Source organism: Neomonachus schauinslandi, chromosome 13, assembly GCF_002201575.2.
Source record: "Neomonachus schauinslandi chromosome 13, ASM220157v2, whole genome shotgun sequence".
Classification (NCBI taxonomy): Eukaryota; Metazoa; Chordata; class Mammalia; order Carnivora; family Phocidae; genus Neomonachus; species Neomonachus schauinslandi.
The window spans coordinates 10,316,681-10,337,193 of record NC_058415.1 but is presented as its reverse complement, the minus strand read 5'-3'; the positions used below and the strand labels follow the sequence as shown (position 1 = coordinate 10,337,193).

Here is a 20,513-nt window from a genome sequence, read left to right as displayed (position 1 = left end):
ACTTAGGTGAGAAAGAAACCGCTTTCCGAGTTGGCTTCTGCCAACCTCTGCCCTACCGAGCTAACGTGGAGAATGGGGGAAGGGAGCTAGAGGACCCCACAGGGTGGTCTGCACCTCTTCCAAGCAGCGTGCACCGCTAGGATGCACAACTACGTTCCTGACCTGGGAGCTCAGCTCCCTCCGTGCGCCTTGGCGCCTGGGAGAGCGCGGAGATCGCACTAGCCCCGGCCGCTCTGCACCTCAAGGCGCGTTTGCAGCCCCCTGCAGCCACGCCCTCGGTGCTTGCAGCCAGTGCAAGCTGGCTCCCAGCGGGAACCCGGTGGCTGGAGTTGGGGGGGCGTGGCTGCATTCCCTCGCGCCCTCTCCCGCCCAGGCAGTCCCGGGAACGTTCTGAAAAGTATCCAAAAGTTCTGCGCCGCGCGCGCCAAAAGAAAAAAAAAGGCACAACCCCCCACCAGTCTAGGCGTTGTGTGTCCAGACCTCGCCACTCGGGCTGCACCTCTGGTTGCAGCGCACACGCCTTCTGCGCCTTCCCCTCGGGAGCCTCGCGGTTGGCAGTGCTGGTCCCTTGCAGCCACTCCAGACCCGAGAGGGCCCCGGAGGGTCCTCTCACTTCTCGCTGGGGCAGCATGCCCAACGACGACGCCTTCAGCAAGCCCTCTGCATCTTCGGAGGCCCCGCACGCCGCCGGGGCACCCCCGCAGGGCAAGGCCGGGGGCTTTGGCAAAGCGGCTGGGGCGCTGCTTGGGAATAGCGGTGGCGCGGGCGCCGGGGGCAGCGGCGGCGGCGGCTCAGGCTCGGGGGCGTCGGGCACGGGCTCCGGGAGCAAGAAGTCCCCGCGGCTGCCCAAGTGCGCGCGATGCAGGAACCACGGCTACGCGTCGCCGCTCAAGGGCCACAAGCGCTTCTGCATGTGGCGGGACTGCCAGTGCAAGAAGTGCAACCTGATCGCTGAGAGACAGCGCGTGATGGCCGCGCAGGTGAGTGCGGGCGTCCGGACACCAACTTAAAGTCCCCCGGGCCGGGCGGGAGCCACGCGGTGCCGGGGTTCCGGGGAGAGGCGGTGGAGCTCGCCGACGGCCGCGGCGCGCGGCGCGCGGGGCTCCCAGATTCGCGCCACGCCGGGCTCGCAGAGCCGGCAGTCCTCCGGGATCCGGCCCGCGGGGCAGGGAGGTTGCGGGGTTTGCTCGGCCTCCGAGGGATCCCTGACCCCGACCTTTAGCAGAGTTGCGGGGTCGGCCCATTGGGTTTCCCCAGGACCTCTGATCCCTCTTTCAGAGCAGAGGGTGCGGGGTTCGCTCCGTTGAGAGTCCCGGGATCCCTGACCCCGCCCTCCCCCAGAGTTAGGGGGTTCACCCCGTCGGAGGTCCCAAGAATCCATCCCCAGGATCTCCGATCCTGCTTCGGGAACAGCAAGTTGCGGGGTTCGCTCTGTTCGGGAGTCCCTGATCCCGCCCTCCTGCAGAGTCGCGGGGTTCGCGCCCTCGGAGGTCCCCAGAATTCCTAGGATCTCCGATCCTTTTCTCAGAGCACAGAGTTGCGGGGTTCGCGCCTTCGGAGCTCCCCAGGATCTCTGCTCCGGCTTTCAGAGCAGGGAGTTGCCGGGGTCGCTCCGCCGCGGGGCGGGGGGAGGGGGGTCCCGCGGATCTCCGATCTCGCTGTCGGAGCAGAGAGTTGGGGAGCCCACTCGCCTCGGGAGGCCCTAGGATCCCCGCCCCCGAGCAGAGACGAGCGTTCACACTGCAGAGGGTGCGGAGCGCGCCAACTCGGGCGACTCTCGGGGACGGCGGCCGCCGCTCTTCCGGGTACCGTGCGCGTCGCGTGGTTCTGGAAAAGTCGCGGCAGCGCGCGCCGGCGCCGCGTGGTCCCCGCCGAGCTCCCGGCGCCCTTTCCGAGCTCGCCGTCCGCGGGCCCGCGCCGCGCGCTTCAGCCATTTTGAGCGCCGCGGGGATAGTATTAGCTTTCTAATTTCTCCCCTCGACCTGACTCAGGTACGAGTTCCTCTGCGTCGGTTTTCAAACACACTTAAGAATTTTTAAAAGGAAGCGCAGGGGGGGAAATGGCACGGGTTTGAGGGTTCGTCTGTAGTTCTTTTTAAAACGTCCTAAGCAGGACAGGAATTTAGCATCTTAAACCGAAATTGTCCGCGTCGTTTGGTGTCCTTCTGAAAGGATTTTTTAGGAGAGAGTAATATACATTCTTTCCAGCTAAAATTTGTTTCCTCCTTTTAAGACAGTTTATTTAAGATGAAAAGATACCAAAGAAATGTTTACTAACGATGCGCTACTTTTCACTGGGAACGTGTAAACATCCTTCGTGGAAAAGAATTCATGTAAGAGTGTTTAACAAAGACTGTGTAAATGCCTAAAGATTATGGTTTTTATAGACATCTCGTTTTTTAAAAATGTGTTTTAAGCTGGATATATGAAGTGCAATCATGGGCATACAGGTTTTCCTTAGCTGCTTTTTTATGGGTTTTTAGCGTAATCTGTAGTGGGTGAAAAGATTATCCTGATGTAGCGTTAAAATGCATCACAGTGAGTTTACTGAAAAAGACTTAGGGACGTTGAAGTTGTATTTGTACGTAGAAAAATCGTCTCAACATGAGTTGTTGGCTTAAATATTGAGTGCAGAGAGTATGCTTGGGAGGAGACTTGTTCTCAAAATGTAATAAAAACATGTATTTAAGTAGGGCTATTCATTTTGAATAAGTTTTATTAATAGGCGCACCAACTTGCAAAAAGGCTGTTTGCTATGTTAAAAAATAAAAGCGACTCAGGATTACTTCTATAATACGAAACTTCAACATTTTCCACCCTGGAAGGCTTGTGCTGTGCTAGATGAAATCCTGTAAAATTCCACCTACCAGCCATTCTTTTCGAAATAGTGTGAATTTGATCTTAAGTATGACCATAAAATAATTGGATTTTAATCACTTGCCCCCTCACCTTCCCTTATTAAATAGCTTTTCCTTAAAATCTTTGAGAGACCTTTATAAAAGTGTCCTTAGTTTATGGCATGTAAAATAAATACCCTGTGCATTTTGTGCATGTATGGGATTTGTGTAAATCGGGATATAAGCATGCATTGACATATTTCAGAGATTTGTAGGTATTTTTTTGTTGCTGTTTTTTGGTCAAATCCTTAATATTCTGTTTCTAAACTTGGTTAATAACAGAAAAATTCAAGACTGAAGCTTAATCATGTAATGTTAATTGATTATTTAAGGATGTTTTTGTAAGCTGAAGACTCTTGTTATGAGTAAAATTATTTGTAAGTTTATCAGCTTGCTAAGTTTGGACTACAATTTTCCTAAAACAAATAGTAGTTGTGTTTCTGGTTTACCATTTTGATTTCAACTTTTGGCTTCTGTTTTGGCCTCTGAGGTACAGCTGTTTTACTTTCCTGTTTCACTATCACCAATAGTCAAGTTTCAACAGAAAGTCTCTTTTTTTGTTACTTGTAGTAGGCAAAAGTACAATTTATTTTCTTTACACTTTTTTTTCGCAAACTTTAACAATGTTATTTAAAAGCAGATAAGTTGAAGAGGGACCATGAGGAGTCTCTTAGGTAATTTAGGTCCCTTACATCCTCACTTTCCGCTCCTTCCATAGAGAATCTGTCCTCTGCCTTTCTTTCTACCTGCAGCCTCTTCCTTCTCCAGGGACTTCAACACCCTCTTCCAGCCCCTTTCTGCTATTACAGCTCTGTATGCTTCCTCCATTGGGGGGGGGGTGCTCTGGGGTTTCCTAAGCAGCCCCTACCTCTCCTGCCCACCCTGCTTCCTTGCTTTGGATTGTTGTGTCCCTTCCTTCATTCTTGCCTGTGCAAGTGTTACTCATTCTGTTCTTCAAGGCCCTCTTCTAGTACCTCTTCCTGCAGATTCTTACCCTTAAAGCCATTTCTGCCACCAGAGTCCTGCTGTGGGCTTGATGTGTCCTTCTCCCATGGTTTTTGCCACATTTGGTGTTGAGTTGCCTTTGCATGTTTGCCTGCCTCCTTTTTCTGCTTTTAAACAATGAGTACCTTGGGATCTAATCTAATCTTACTGTATCTTGCTGGTCGCTGGCCCCAGTACAGTGGCCTTTTACAAATGTGTGGTGTGAAGGAGTGAGCGATCCCATTCTCCTTCTTTCCTAATCTATCAATGCTGACTTCTCTTCAGATGGAACTCCTCTGCTTGGCTGACTCTACAGTTTTTCCTGATCCTCCCTAGCCAACCTTAGTTTCTGCTCTACGTACTCATTTGTGTAACAGACATTTTTTGACCTACTGTGGGCTAGACGCCATTTCTCAGCTTTGGCTGCACATCCTGGTTACCTGGGTAGCATTCAAAAAGAATGAGAGAATCTCAGCCTGTATACTCCTGGAGCTCATGAATCATGATATCTGGGGTGACCAGGGCTCCGGGGGGTTTTGGCAAAGCTGTGCAAGTGATTCTGGAGCGCGGGAGGCTGACGGGCTGCCCTGTGCTTCCAGGTGGCCCTGAGAAGGCAGCAGGCCCAGGAGGAAGAACTGGGGATAAGCCACCCCATCCCGCTGCCCAGCGCTGCCGAGCTGCTTGTCAAGAGAGAGAGCAATGGCAGCAACCCGTGCCTGATGACCGAAAGCAGCAGCCCCTCGCAGCCCGCGCCGGCCAGCACCCCCACCACTGCAGCATCAGGTAAGGGGGGGCCTGGGGCTCACATGGTCGCTGACCAGGCCTTGGCCCCAAAAGTCATCTCAGGACTGCCCTGAGCCATGCATCACATCCAGAACTTAGAGACTTTTCTTAAAACATTCTCCCTCTATAGTCTGTTTTTGGCTGCTTCCCAAAGGAGATGGCCAGGAATTCTAGAATTGGAAGTTTGGTAGCTTCACTTTCCTATTGGTTATTAGCTAAGTCTGAATCTGGACAGAGTCAGACTCATTGATTATCAGAGGGCTGAGATTGCAGATTTCATCTCCGTCCACCCTCTGTTTGGAGGTTCTCTTTGTGGGAGCTAACGATCCTTCTTTCCTAGAACTGAAAGTCCATTTCTCTGGCAAGGACTGCAGTGCACTTGGGGAAAGTGTCTGAAAAGGCCAACTCCTAGGTGTCCAGTTTCGGTGGGCATTGGGAAAGGAGGGGAGGCATGCCCCATTGGCTTCGATTCTCCTCCGTGTGCTAAGACTGTACCCCGGGGGCGGAATACATGCTGGTTCATTTTATTTCATTCTTAGATAAAGTAATCTGGTTGTACTAACTCTGTTTTACACATGTAAAGACTGCGGTGTGGGAAGTGTGACTGGCTAAGTCCACAGAACTAGAAAGTATCTGAATTGGTCCATCTGCCTCCACAGCTCCTTGTGCTTACTGCCCTGGGTCTCCAAATTACCCCGGGAATCGCTGTGGTCTAGAGCTGCACTGTCCAGTAGGCAGCCCCGAGCCACATACGGCCACTTAAGTTTAATCTAATTACAATGAGATCAAATGAAAACATTGAACCAAAGAAGGTCTATAGTTAGCATTACTGATCACTAGGGAAATGCAAATCAAAACTACAGTGAAATACCACTTCACACCCATTAGGATGGCTGCCATCAAAAAAAAACAAAAAACAAACCCGCAGAAAATAACAGTATTGGCAAGGATGGGGAGAAATCAGAACGTTTGCGTATTCTTGGGGGAAATGTAAAATGGTGCAGCTGCTAGAGAAAACAGTATGGCGCTTCCTCAAAACTTAAATACAGAATTACCAGATGACTCAGCAATCCCACTTCTGGTGTTTACCGAAAAGAATTGAAAGCAGGGCCTCGTAGAGATCCTTGTATACCAGTGTTGATAGTAACATTCACGGTAGCTAAAATGTGGGAGCCCCCCGAGTGTCCATTGACTGCTGAATGGATAAGCAAAATGTGGTCTCTACACACAGTGGAATGTTAGTCAGTCTTCAAAAGGAAGGAAATCCTGCCACGTGCTACAACTTGGGTCACCTTGAGGGTATTACGCTGAGCGAAATAAGCCGGTCACAAAGAGGCAAATACTGTACGGTTGTACTTACTTAAAGTCATCAAAATCATGGGGACAGAAAGTAGAATGGTGATTGCCAGGGGCTGGGGGTGGGGGGATAGAGGGAATGGAGAGTTAACTGTTTCATGGGGATAGAGTCTCAGTTTACAAGATGAAAAGAGCTGTGGAGATGGATGGATGGTGTGGCGACGGTCACATGACATTGTGAATGTGTTCAATATCGCCGAAGTGTGCATTTAAAGATGGGTAAGATGGTAAATTTTTTTTTTAAAGATTTTATTTATTTATTTGAGAGAGAGAGAAAATGAGAGAGAGCACATGAGAGGGGGGAGGGTCAGAGGGAGAAGCAGACTCCCTGCCGAGCAGGGAGCCCGATGCGGGACTCGATCCCGGGACTCCAGGATCATGACCTGAGCCGAAGGCAGTCGCTTAACCAACTGAGCCACCCAGGCGCCCAAGATGGTAAATTTTATGTTATGTGTATTTTACCACTGTAAAAAACGTTGAAAAATTTAAAACCTTCAGCTCCTCAGTTGCATGAGCCACATTTCAAGTGCCCTGTAGGCACATCTAGCTCAGGTTCTAATTACTTAAATTGTTGGAAAGTGTGCATTTCCTTTTTTCACAGAGTTCCATTTAATGGCACTGGTCTAGAACGCAGGATTTCTAAGAAATCCACCAAAGATCTGTGAAATCCTGTTGGCAAATAAATACGCATACCGTTAACCCTGAACAACACCCCCACCCTGCGCAGTCAGAAATGCACCTGTTAACTTCTGATTCTCCAAAAACTTAACTGCCAATAGCCTGCTGTTGACTAGAAGCCTTAGGAATAACAGGAAATAGTCGATTAACGGATATTTTGTATGTTATATGTATTATACACTATATTTTTATAACCAGGTAAGCTAGAGAGAAGAAAATACTATGAAGAAAATCATAAGGGGGAGAAAATACATTAACACTACTGCCATATTTATTGAAAAAATCAGCATAGAAGTGGACCCTTGCAGTTCAGATCCTGTGTTGTTCAATAGTCCATTGTATTACATACTAAAAACATATGCTGAGATTCACAACATCTTCTGAGTCTGCTGAGGCTCCCTGAAATACAGCCTCGCAATGTGGTTCCTCCTAACAGCTTTTCATGCGTTACTCAGTTTGCTATGCCCACCAGCTGGACTAAAGTTACTCAGCTTTCTGCCACTTACTCGCTGTACAACTTTGAACAGGTCACTTAAGCTCTCTGGGCCTCTTGTTTTCTCTATCAAAAATGAGGGAAGAGGTCTTTGAAGACTGAGTCTTGACCATTGTAATGAAGGTAAAGGTCAGCAGGCATCGAAGAAAGCCAGTGAGGGATGGAAAGCTCGAGTCTACGCAGCAAGTAGGTATGTCTGAGTACCTGTCACTCTGTGTCGCTGGGGATGTAGGTTCTGTAGTTATCAAGGAGAATCATATTTTCTTTTTTTGATTTGGTTGCTCATAACATATGTTTAACAGGCTTTCCAAACTTCCCCTTTGATAAAAAGGGTGGAGTATATCTATCAGAAATAGGATCTTTATACTTCGAGGTCAGGGCTGGTCTGGTGGAGTTAGCTGGAGGGCTGAAATGAGAAAGGGGTGTGTCAGAGGAATAAAGAGGGGAGTGACTCATTGGATTTTTACAAACAGGTAGGAACTATTCCCATTTGCAGATAAGGAAACCAGTGGTAAGGAAGGTGCCCCAGAATAAAGCTGAGTTGAGCTGGGATTCATTCCAGAGCTGTCTGGTCCCAAAGCGCATGGATTTTCCATTTTACCTGCCTGTGAAGAGAGACTGTGGGAGCAGTTGCCATGTTTCCTTAGGAAATGGACAATTACAATCAGAGGCTGTGGTTTAATCCTCAGAAGGGATTTAGGGCAAATAAGAACAACATTAGGGGCAAAAGTCCCTGCCATTTACCGTTGTCATAGAAGGCTGTGGCCACTGAGCTTTATGGGAGGAATACAGTGATGGATAAACGCCCAAGCTGGGCAGTTTCTGGGGCACCAGAAGTGAACCTGGTTTCACCTGCTGTCCTGCATTCCACCTCTGGGGAAGGGATGCCACAGTTGGATTGTCTACCCAAAGATAGGAGCTTTGGAGAAGGATCTCAGGCTAGATGGAGTTCAGCATGACAAAGGCTTCTCCCAAGCAGAGTATTTCAGAGTGGCAACAGGGAAAGTTACAAAGAGAAGCAGCAGGGGAGCAAGATAGAAGGTTCAGGGTCAAGGAGGATGTGACCAGATTCCCTTCTTTGCCTCTGGAGCTGGTAGACCTTGGAGTCATTTTGGAGTCTTAAATTGACCCTCAGAGGGAGGGGAACTCGCAAGCCAGCCGTGTGCTGTGCTTCTGGGCTCTGGAAGCATCGTTCTGGAGGCTTTGCCTGCCTTGGGCAGGGGGCTGTCCCCTTGCCAGCCCACTTCCACGGGGCAGGGGCCACAGATACATGGTCTCACACCCAGGACTTGCACCAGGGCTCTTGAGTTGAGATCGAGAATTCCAGACTGGGCCAGTAGAAGTAAACTACATAAATAGAGAGAGGAAGAGGGAGGAAAAGAAAGGGAGGTGGGGAGGTGGAGGAGAGGGGGAAAAGACTGACTGACTGAAGAGTGTCCTTCAAGTTTCATGCAGCACATGGGGCCCAACTTCTGGAAATAGTTTGCTGCTAACAGGTGGAGCTTATATTACATTTCCAGAGAGTGGGATTTATTAAAAATAGTGCTTCATGTAAGTGGGAAGCAGCGTAGAAAAGCATGTTCAGTGAAATGGGATTGTCCTTCCAATCCCAGCCTGCAGGTCACTTCTGTTTGACATTTCAGGATTACTCGCTGCCCATACAGGCCCATGTGTCTGTAGCTTTCGTAGATATATCTATTATTTATGTATTTAACATAATGGCAGTGTATTATTCCCACTGGTGTGTAATTAGGGTTTTTCCCTTCACTTAACAACAGCTTGAAATTTTGTAACGGGCTAGCAGCCCATTACGTGGATGTGAAAGGCTGGGACTTGAAATTATTCAGGAGGGGTGAAAGCCTTCGGTGGGGTCAGACGGTGGGGGCCCTACTGACCTGGCTCACACGGGGGCGAGCTGTTCCCCTTCTCTTTCTAATCCCTAATGTTAAGTGTCTGCAAGGGCCGTAGCTTAGCGAAATTCAGTAGATTTTTATGTCCTTGAAGTTCCTTAGTTATCTCCTTTTGGCTCCCAAAAGTGCCCAAATGAAAGTGGAGAACGCCCAAGAATTATTACTGAGATTATTGGCTGAACTCAAAGGACACTGTGAAGGAAATTGGGTTTATTACCAAGCTGTCGTTGCATTTATTGGAGAACGGACTTCCTCTGAGTAGGGTCACGTACCTAACGGCTCTACCATCCTTAACCAGAGATTGGCTAGAATCAGCCAAAACACTGACCAGAGATTCCTGGAACGATGGGTGTGAACGATTCTTACTGTTACTGTCATCTATGATGGTGGGTGTCAGCGTGGAAGAAAGAGCCTTCCGAAGCAGCGACCCGTTCGTTGCTATTTCTTATGCTAGCAGGAGCCAAAAAAAAAAAAAAGTGAGCATTTCTGATTATGAATAACAATGAATTAAAGCAATGTCAGCATTATCTCCATGGCTTTACAGTTTGAATTTTAGCATAAAATCGATAGATCTTAATTTTCACAGATGTCTGCTGACTTTAAACAGACCCTCACAGACATTCTCCCGCTTTGAAATCTGGGTTCGTCTTTGTGTTGTTTGCTATATTCCCCTTCCCCTTCAGCCTGAGCAAGCGGGCTGGAGGCTGTTTCACCCACTGCTCCCGCTGAGGGCGGTGTGGCTCCTGGCCTCTCCTTTTCTGTACGCCCCTGGCAGATGAAGGGTTGCATTGTAGAGCATTTGGTTCTGCCTGTGTGTCCTTTGTAAGTAAGGACCTGAATGTTATCGCCCTTGGGGCCCTCCCTTCTGGAGCACCCTGCACTTCCACACACACTCACATTCACACTCCCTCACATCAAGCCACCTCCTACCGTCTCTGGCCTTCCCCCTGCAGCCCGGCCTCCTGGGGCCGCTGGCTGCTCTCCCTCGCCTGTCCCCTGTTGGAAGGGTCAGTCGGGCCTGTGCCTGATAGTGATGGGACCCTCCCGCCGCACGTCTCCCCTTTGGTGGTAATTCCCGCTTCAGCACGCAGACAGAGAGAGCACACACTGGTAGGCGAACACATATTGTTGTGTCTTCCACATGCTTAAATGCTTTATAGGCGTGAAACGGGGCAGTTTGAAAATTTATGGAGTCCTGTGCCCACGCAGTTTTTACCGGTAAGAAATGTGCCTAATGAACGAACAATTGAAGATCCTGAGTTCATAGATTTTTTTTAAAAGATTTTATTTATTTATTTATTTGAGAGAAAGGGAAAGAGAGAGAGCATGAGGAGGGGGGCAGAGGGAGAGAGAGAAGCAGACTCCCTGCTGAGCAGAGAGCCTGATGAGGGGCTCGATCCCAGGACCCTGAGATCATGATCCGAGCTGAAGGCAGACGCTTAACCGACTGAGCCACCCAGGCGCTCTGAGTTTATAGATTTAAAAAAAATAAATAAACTTTATTCGGGGTGCCTGGGTGGCTCAGTCAGCTAAGTGTCTGACTCTTGATTTCGGCTCAGGTCATGATCTCGGGGGTGTGGGATCAAGCCCCACATGGGGCTCTGCGCTCAGCATGGAGTCTACTTGAGGATTCTCTCCTCTCTCCCTCTCCCTCTGCCCCCCCTCAAATAAATAAATAAATCTTTAAAAAAATAAACTTTATTCTTTAGAGTGGTTCTAGGTTCATGTCAGAATGTAGAGGAGGGTACAGAGATTTCCCATATGCCCCCTCCCCCGCACAGGTACAATTTCCCCTACTATCCACACCCCCCACCAGAGTGGGACGTCTGGTGCAGTTGAACCTGTGTTGACAGGTCATCACCACCTGATGGCAGTCGTTCCCAGGACGGTGCGTTCTTTGGGTTTGGACAGATCTATGACAACATACATCCACTGTCATCGTATTCTAGAGTTGTTTCACTGACCTAAAAATCCTGGGTGGAGTTAGGTAAGTTTAAAATAATATTTCAGTTTTTATCTTTGCAGTTGTCCAATATTGTACAAAAAGAAGCACTTCATTTAAATGAACACCCAAAGAATTTTATCTAAATCGCTTTGAGAATTCACTTTTGAAGGATTCTGGCCACTTATATAGGATGAGCTCCATTGATTTTAGATAGCGCTTTAGATAGAAAATGTAGGTATTTTTTTTTAAAAGATATTATTTATTTATTTGAGAGAGAGAGAATGAGAGAGAGCAAGCACATGAGAGGGGGGAGGGTCAGAGGGAGAAGCCGACTCCCTGCTGAGCAGGGAGCCCAATGTGGGACTCGATCCCGGGACTCCAGGATCATGACCTGAGCCGAAGGCAGTCGCTTAACCGACTGAGCCACCCAGGCGCCCCTGTAGGTATTTTTTTTTTTTTAAAGATTTTATTTATTTATTTGAGAGAGAGAATGAGAGAGAGAGAGCACATGAGAGGGGGGAGGGTCAGAGGGAGAAGCCGACTCCCCGCTAAGCAGAGAGCCCGATGCGGGACTCGATCCCGGGGCTCCAGGATCATGACCTGAGCCGAAGGCAGTCGCTCAACCAACTGAGCCACCCAGGCGCCCCTAGGTATTTGTTTTTAAGAAGACTTCCGATACAAGTATTCCCCAGTTTTACTTTGAGTCAAGGAAATTTCCAGGATGTCTTAACAAAGCAAAACTCCTTACACTGAAGCAACAGGTGGAAGCTTGAATAAAAAAGCAAACACTGAAGAGTCATGCTACTGATCATTTGATATCTGTTGTTTTAGATAGTATCTCAGTCAGTTTTATTGATTTTAAGGGCAGTCTTCACTTACATGTCAGATACGGCAATTAATTGGCCTGATAGAAATTCTCGGTAGACAGTATTTATGTACAGCAGTTATAGCAACAGAATACACAGGAAGTAACCTTCTGGTCTAACTTTGGCTAAGAAGAAAATTTGGAAAACATCTAGAGCCACAAAGAGATAAATACAGGGGGCTCCTGGGTGGCTCAGTCAGTTAGGGGTCCGACTCTTGAATTAGGCTCAGGTCATGATCTCAGGGTCGTGGGATCAAGCCCAGTGTCGGGCTCTGAGCTCGGTGTGGAGTCTGCCTGAGATTCTCTCTCCCTCTCCTTCTGCCACTCCCCCTGCTCACATTTTCTTTCTCTTTCTCAAATTAAATAAATAAATAAAATCTTTAAAAAAAAATAAATACAGGGTTTAAACCACAAATTAGTTGGGTAACAGCATTTGCAAAAGACATGAAAACATTTGAACATTTGATAGGTTTACATCTGTATCTCCTTTGTGGAAATGTAATCTTAGGGACAGGGAGTGCATTTTGTTCATCACTGTTGATGTGCACAGCCCAGAACAGTACCTGGCTTTATGGTAAATGGTCAATAAACCTTTGCTAAGTGAGTGAACAGTGATGGTTAATTGGAAGTTGTTTTAAAACGTTAGACCTGTGGTCATGAACCCATCTGCAGATGTCAGAGGGTAAGTTCATCGATGTTCAAGGTGCAGTTTTTAGTTTTGTCTTGTGATTTTTTTTTTAAATGTATTTTGGAATTTTTGAAATGCTAAGAACTCAAACATAATTGATTGAATAGTTCAACGTGTAATCCGTGTGCTGTACAATTCATCTATTCAAATGGGCGGCTCATTGTTTTTTAATAAATTCACAGAGTTGTGCAACTATCATCAGGCTCTAATTGTAGAACATTTTTGTCTCCTCCTAGAGAGAAACTGTGCCCATTAGCAGTCACTCCCCACCTACTCCCCATACCAGCCCTAGGCAACCTCTAATATATTTTCTGTTGCCATAGATTTGCCTACTCTGGATGTTTCGTATATTTGGACCCCTCATATAAATGGAATCATATGTGTGACCTTTTGTGTCTGGCTTCTTTTGCTTCTCCTGATGTTAGTGAGGTTTATCCATGTTGTAACGTGCATTTATTACTCATTTTAAAAATTAATACTCAATAGAGGTATCTGGGTGGCTCAGTCAGTTGGCATCTGACTTCTGATTTTGGCTCAGGTCATGATCTCAGGTTCATGGGATCAAGCCCCCGAATAAGGCTCCATGCTCAGTGCAGAGTCTACTTGAGATCTCTCTCTCCTTCTGCCCCCCGCCGCTCACATGCTCTCTCTCTCTTTCTCCTGCCCCGCTAAATAAATAAATAAATAAAATCTTTTAAAAATTAATATTCCATTATATGCAGGGGCTCCTAGGTGGCTCAGTTAGTTGAGTGTCCAACTCTTGATCTCAGCTCAGGTCTTGATCTCGGGATCATGAGTTCAGGCCTTGCATTGGGCTCCACATTGGGAGTGGAGCCTACTTAAATTAAAAAAAGAAATTCATTATATGTATACATGCTATTTTTTTTTCTTCATCAGCTGATGGACATTTGGGTTGCTTACACTTTTTGGCTGTTAAGAGTATCTATCACATTTTTGTACCTTTTTTTGTTTTATGATTTTACTTATTTATTTTAGAGGGGAGGGAGGGGCAAAGGGAGAGGGAGAGTCTTTTTTTTTTTTTAAGATTTTTATTTATTTAAGAGAGAGAGAGCATGAGAGGAGAGAGGGTCAGAGGGAGAAGCAGACTCCCTGCTGAGCAGGGAGCCTGATGGGGGACTCGATCCTGGGACTCCAGGATCATGACCTGAGCTGAAGGCAGTCGCTTAACCAACTGAGCCACCCAGGCGCTCGGCAGAGGGAGAGTCTTAAGCAGACTCCACGCTGAGTGCAGAGCCTGACTCGGGGCTCAATCTAAAGACCCTGAGATCACAACCTGAACTGAAACTGAGTCAGATGCTCAACCAACAGCACCACCCAGGTGCCCCTGTACCCCTTCTTTGTATGAACATATGTTTCATTTTCTTGGGTATATTCCAAGGAGTCCCAATTGCTGAATCATATGGTAACTCTATGTTTTTTAACCTTTTGAGGAACTTTTGAGAATGTTTTCCAAAGAGGCTGCACTATTTACATTCCCATAAGCAAGGTATAAGGGTTCCAGAAAATTCAAACTTAAGTTTTTTTAAAATGAAAAGGTAAGATGCTTTCATCCTAGTAAACACTGCAGATATTAATACCCAGTGAGAGTCTCTTTGAAGTTCAGAAGTTTAGATCATGAAGTGTTTTTTAGGTTTGTATTTTGTTATTCGTGGAAATAAGTTAATATTCAGTCTTAGGGAGCCTGGGGTGCTCAGTTGGTTAAGCGTCTGCCTTCAGCACAGGCCATGGTCCCAGGGTCCTGGGATCAAGTCCCGCATTGGGCTCCCTGCTCAGCGGGGAGTCTGCTTCTCCCTCTGCCCCTCCCCCCCTCGTGCGTGCTCGTGCTCACTCTCTCAAATAAATCTTAAAAAAAAAAGTTTCCTCTTTTACCTCATGATCACATGCAGTTTTTAGTGAAAGGAACAATGAGGAGGCAAAGCATAGAGGGACCTGGTGATGGGCTTTCTTTGTTGTTTTTTGGCTAAAGCAACTCTTCAGACCTTGGGTGACAAGCATTTCTTCAGGACAAGGGAGGCAGAGTTCTATTGCCTTGAAACTTGGCAAGAGTAATTTTTATCACTGCGTTTCTGAAAATGAAAAACCACCATGGCTTTGGTGGAAAACAAAAGAGAGAAGCTGAGGGTTGGTGACCATGGACTTCTGTCGTCCACATGACCAGTGGGAAGACGGTGGTCCGTCGACGGACTGTCTTAGAATCTCCTGCCAACAGCTGGCTGCAGCAGCAGGTACTGTCATAGTGTGACACGGCCTTGCATTTGCTGTCGTGGGAAACTCTTGCAGGGGCCAAAAGCTCATCTGTGTCACCTGTTTCACTTGCCTGCTCCGCAGCGTCCCCCTGGAGTCCTTGAACCACGGATTCCCGGTTATCTGCTGATTCAAGGATCCTGTCCATTGACCACCCCCTCACCACTCAGCTGTTCTTTGGGTCTTGCGGATGCCTTCCTGTCCCATCTGTTGTTTTATTAACTAACTTTTTTTTTTAATTTTTTTTTTATTTGAGAGAGAGAATGAGATAGAGAGAGCATGAGAGGGGGGTAGGGTCAGAGGGAGAAGCAGACTCCCCGCTGAGCAGGGACCCCCGATGCGGGACTCGATCCCGGGACTCCAGGATCATGACCTGAGCCGAAGGCAGTCGCTTAACCAACTGAGCCACCCAGGCGCCCACTAACTAACTTTTTAAGATTTTTACTGCTTCAGGGCGCCTGGGTGGCTCATTCAGTTGAGCTTCTGGCTCTTGATCTCAGCTCAGGTCTTGATTTCAGGGTCGTGAGCTCCAGCCCCACGCTGGGCTCCACGCTGGGCATGGAGCCTCCTAAAAAAAAATAAATAAATAAAATTTTTATCGTGTCAAATCATACATAACATAAAACTGGCCATTTTAACATTTGTTTGTATGCCGTCCCGTGGCATGAAACACGTTCACGCCATTGTGCATCCATCACCACTGTCCCATGCCAGAGCTGTTTTTCATCTTCCCCAGCGGAAAGCCTGTCCCCATCAAGCGGTAACTCCCCATTCTCTCCCTCTCGTTAACTGGCTTTGGACTCAGAACTCCCTGTTTTGCTAGCAGAGCTTTCTTCAAAGCTTCTTGGCCTCTGAAGTCACCTGTTGACTCCCAGGAGATAAGATGATCCCTTTAATCTCCGTCAGCATCCTACTTTCCTCTCTTCTTCTCCCAGCCCCTAAAGTTCTGCCTTATTGCTGACTTCTGTGTTGTATACGCTGGCCTGATCTCTAGCTCTGGGGTAATGAGGACTGAAGTTTCTCAAAGGACTGAGGTTTATAGAGAAAGGGGCACAGGGGAGTGCCCGCTAACACCTCCTGCAGGACGCTGTCGGTTCTGTACCTCGGCCAGGTGATGCCAGGTGATCTCTGATCCTCGGAGTGCCACTCCGTGTGGTGCCGCGATGCAAGGGAAGCAGGGTGGGGGTGCCTATGGGAGCCGCGGCTCCAGCCACCGTCCTGTGGGGTCTTGACTTGTCATGGTCCTTTTTGTCATCGTCACATGCAACTACGTAAGTGCAGATCTGTGTTTCTGTCTCAGCCTCTGTCTCTTATTTTTCAGCTTAGACAAATTTCAGTGTGACAATCTTTTTGACTCCCCGAAGAAAATTCACATAAGTACTGATCCCTGTGGCTGAACCAAATTACATTTCAAACCCAGTTTAGTCTCTTATGTCTGCTGGCGGACTTCACAATCATGAATCTGGTCTTATTGTACAGTCCCACTGAACATGCTTTTCAGAAGAAAATGCACAAGAAACTCTTAAAGTACAGTATAAGTAGCTGGTTGTCAAAAGAAAATATCGATTCAGTATTACGGAAGATTCTTCTTTCATTTTTTTTTTTTAAAGATTTTATTTATTTATTTGAGAGAGAGAGTGAGAGAGAGAGAGAGCACAAGAGGGAGGAGCGGGAGAGGGAGAAGCAGACTCCCCGCCGAGGAGGGAGCCCGATGCGGGACTCGATCTCTGGACTCCAGGATCATGACCTGAGCCGAAGGCAGTCGCTTAACCAACTGAGCCACCCAGGCGCCCTCTTCTTTCATTTTTTTTAAAGATTTTATTTATTTATTTGAGAGAGTGAGTGAATGAGAGAGCACAAGCAGGGGGAGTGGCAGAGGGTGAGGCAGACTCCTCGTTGAGCAGGAAGCCCGACGTGGGGCTCGGTCCCAGGACCCTGGGATCATGACCTGAGCCGAAGGCAGACGCTTAACGACTGAGCCCCCCAGGGGCCCCTCAGTATCACAGCACATTTTTCTGATGTTTATTGGCAGTAAGAATTCTTAGGTATTGCTTCAACCATCCAATGTCAGTTCATTGTATAATAACAGATGACTCTCTGTTGATTTCAGCAGTTATAAAACTACTATTTTTACAATACCCCTTAACTCTGGTCCTGAGGTTTTGGAGTTTATCTTAAACATAGCATACGAATAAATTCAGGGAAGCAGATTGGGTTTATCAAACACCAGTGTTTGCTGAACTGAATTGAATTCATCTTGGTTAGGGAGTCTGCCTTCTGAACGAGATTCCCTTCCTCCCTTCTTGCCTTTCTTCCTTCTGCGTTTCTATCTTATTTTCATTCATTCAGCAAATGTTCATCATGTGACTGCATTGAGTCAGACCCTTTTCCAGGCCTGGGGTGTACAGCAGCACATAAAACATGTGCCTCGTGGGTCTTACGAATCCAGCAGGGGAGACCATTGATTAACAAGTATACCAGCGAATACAAGATATTTTCAGAAAGTGGTCAGAGCTATGAGGAAAGACAGAATGATAAGATGGATGTGTCCAAAGGGTCAGCGGCTGTTTGATAGGGTAGGTAAGGAAAGGGAGCCTGTCTGAGGAGAGTCCTGAGTGATAGTGAGCCCTCGCGGTCAAGGTCTGGGGCTTCCGGGCCGAATGCACAGTGGAGGGAGACCTCGCCTGGAATAGGGAGGAGGCCAGTGTGCTGAGGGCAGGGGCTGACATCACTGGGGACTGCATCTCGGGGGGGCCTTGTAGGGTGGGAGAGAGCTGGGGTTTTAATGTGAGCACAATGGGAAGTCAGTGGAGTGTTGAAGCAGTGAATGGCGTGATCTGATGTACTTTCTCGAAAGGTCTCTCTGCTGCGGCCTGGAGTGTAGACTGAAGGCGAGGAGTGGGTGAGAGAGGGAAGGGAAGACTGCAGGGGCCCAGGCAGAGGGAGTGCTGCTTGCCCTGGGGTGCTGGGAGTGGAGCTGGAAAGAAATGGTGGGACAGGAGGTCTCTCTGGGATGTAAATTTACGTGTCACTTTGGGGAATCTCGTCGATGGCACTCCCTGCAGCATTGCCAGGATGAGGCTGTCATTGGCGCCTCCTGGCTTGAAAGGTGAAGCGTTGTATGTTGGGCTGGTCATTAGAATAACGGCCCCCCCAGAGATGTCCACACCCCAGTCCCTGGGACCTGCGAAGATGTCCCCATCCATGGCACATGTGATGAAGCATCAAGGACCTTGAGATGGGGAGGCGGTCCTGGGTTTTCCAGGTGGGTCTTTTCTTACGGCATGAATCCGTAAAACTGAAGAACCCTTCCTGGCTACCCCCAGAGATGCCAAGTGGAAGGAGCCGCAGGAGGGTTTTGAGGCAGGAGCCTTGACCCGTTGCTGCTGGCTTTGAAGGTAGAGGAAGGGGCCCTGAGCCAAAGAGTGAGGGAGGCCTCGAGGAGCTTGGGACAGCCCCCTGCTGACAGCCAGCAGGGACACGGGACCTCGGTCCTTCGACTGCAAGAAACTGAACTCTGCCTGCACCCAGACTGAGCAAGGACTGGGACGCTCCCCCAGAGCCCCCAGAAAGGAATGCAGCCCTGTTGGTGCCTTGCCTTTTAGAGCCTTGTATTAGACTTTAGGCCCACAGAGCTGTAAGATAATAAATCTGTGTTTTTTTAAGCTGCTAACTTTGTAGTAATTGTTATATAACAGTAGAAAATAAATACGGTTTGTAATCACTTTTTTTTGTTGTTAGTGAAATTTAACATCTTTTCATATGTTTGAGGGCCGTTTGTAATTTTCTCTCTATTGAATCCCCCAACCCTCATTTATAATGGAGATGGTCCGATGTGCTATGAGGTGCAGCCCCCACCTCCCCGTCTGCATGGGGTTTCGAGCCATGAGAGGAGGGGACAGGCGGCAGAGAGGAGAGGCCCGAGGACTGAGCCCTGGTCACTGCACTCTCTGGAGCTCAGGCCGAGGAATGGAAGCCTGTGGCTCTTCTGGTTTCCCATTAGCAGACCATTAGCCAAGTGAAAACGGCCATGGCAGAGAGCTAAATCTGCTGTGTTCTTCCTATTCTCCCAGCTTCTACTCCTCATTTCAGTTTAACTTTGGGCAGATCTCGAGCTAAGCCAGTGGCCCCAGTGGATTTAACCATTTCACAGTCCTGTCCAGTGTTGTGGGCTGGCAGGTTCAGCATGACTGTTTGGTGGGTAATAAACTGGTATGGCCATGACTGGGGAATGGGATTGTACCATCTAGTCAGATATTCTGCTTACTGGAGACTAATCTTATTCTTACCAGCGTTACTTATGTGAAATTACAATGCACGTTACCCATCACATACTTACTGCTTTCTCTGATTGGTGCGGAACATGCCCAGGGTCCTGCTTTCCCCGGGGTGAGTTGTTACCACCACATGGCAATGCTGGGTTCCTCCCTAGGACAGGGGTATGTGGCAGCAGAAGCTCGATCAGAGGTCTCAGAGATCGAAGACATCTGGGAAAAGAGTTTTGCTGGTATGTCCTAACTTCATACCTGGGGAGGAAGCTCCATGTCCTCGAAAGAACCTAAGACCCAGAGTCCAAGGTCTGGCTCGGGTACCTGCCACATGTCTGATGTTGAGCTGTTCACTTTGCTTTGTTTGCTCATTTATGAAATGGAGAAAGTAGTAATGCTTGCCCAATTTACAGTGCTTGACTAGAAACATATGTGAAAGGTCTTTGTCAACCCTGAGGAAGGCAGAAACATGCTTAGCACTCAAGGCTCAGGTACTGATGTCAGGGCAGAGGGGTGAGCCTGGGTACCATCCGCCCTACAGCCATGAGCTGGTTTCTTGTGCACATGAAGCCATGTGGACGGACAGGACAAGGATTATGTCTCTGGGTGAAGATTATGTAGCCCCTCACCTTTCCCTCCACCCCACCTGTACCCCGGATGCCAGGAATCTCAGGAGTACATCTTCAAGAAAAGTTTTTTTTAATGTTCATTCAAGTGTAATTAATATAGAGTGTTATATTAGTCTCAGGTATAGAGTATAATGATTCAGCAATTCTGTATATTACTCAGTGTTCATCACCATGAGTGTACTCTTCACCCCTTTACCTATTTCTCCCATGCCCCCACCCACCTTCCCTCTGGCAACCACCAGTGTGTTCTCTGTAGTTAAGAGTCTGTTTCTTGGTTTGCCTCTCTCTTTTTTGCCCCCCTTTGCTCCTTTTTTTTCTTAAATTACACATATGAGTGAGACTGTCTGGCTGACTTATTTCACTTAGCGTTATACTCTCTAGATGCATCCATGTTGTTGCAGGTGGCAAGATTTCCTTCTTTTTTATGGCTGAGTAGTATATACACACACACGCACAATAGAATATTACTCATGGCATATATATATATACACCCATACCACTTCTTCTTTATCCATTTATCTATAAATAGACACTTGGGTTTTTTCCGGATCTTGGCTACTGTAAATAATGCTGCTATAAACAAAGGGGTGCATATATCTTTTTGAATTAGTATATTTGTTTTGGGGGGGTAAATATCCAGGAGTGGAATTACTGGATCATATGGTAATTCTATTTTTAATTTTTTTTGGAACCTCCATACTGTTTTCCAGAGTGGCTGCACCAGTTTGCATTCCCACCAACAGTGCACAAGGC

The 20,513-nt window shown here is 47.7% G+C and overlaps 1 protein-coding gene across 1 annotated transcript in view; it reads left to right on the top strand.

Moving 5' to 3' along the window:
- Window positions 1–629: 629 nt before the first annotated feature.
- The window catches only part of DMRT1 (doublesex and mab-3 related transcription factor 1), a 104,467-nt gene continuing 84,583 nt past the window's right edge, over window positions 630–20,513 (top strand). Inside the window, exons 1-2 of the mRNA XM_021694427.1 lie at window positions 630–980; window positions 4,480–4,663. Coding sequence (XP_021550102.1) covers window positions 630–980; window positions 4,480–4,663 — 535 coding nt within the window. The remainder of the gene's footprint in view (window positions 981–4,479; window positions 4,664–20,513) is intronic.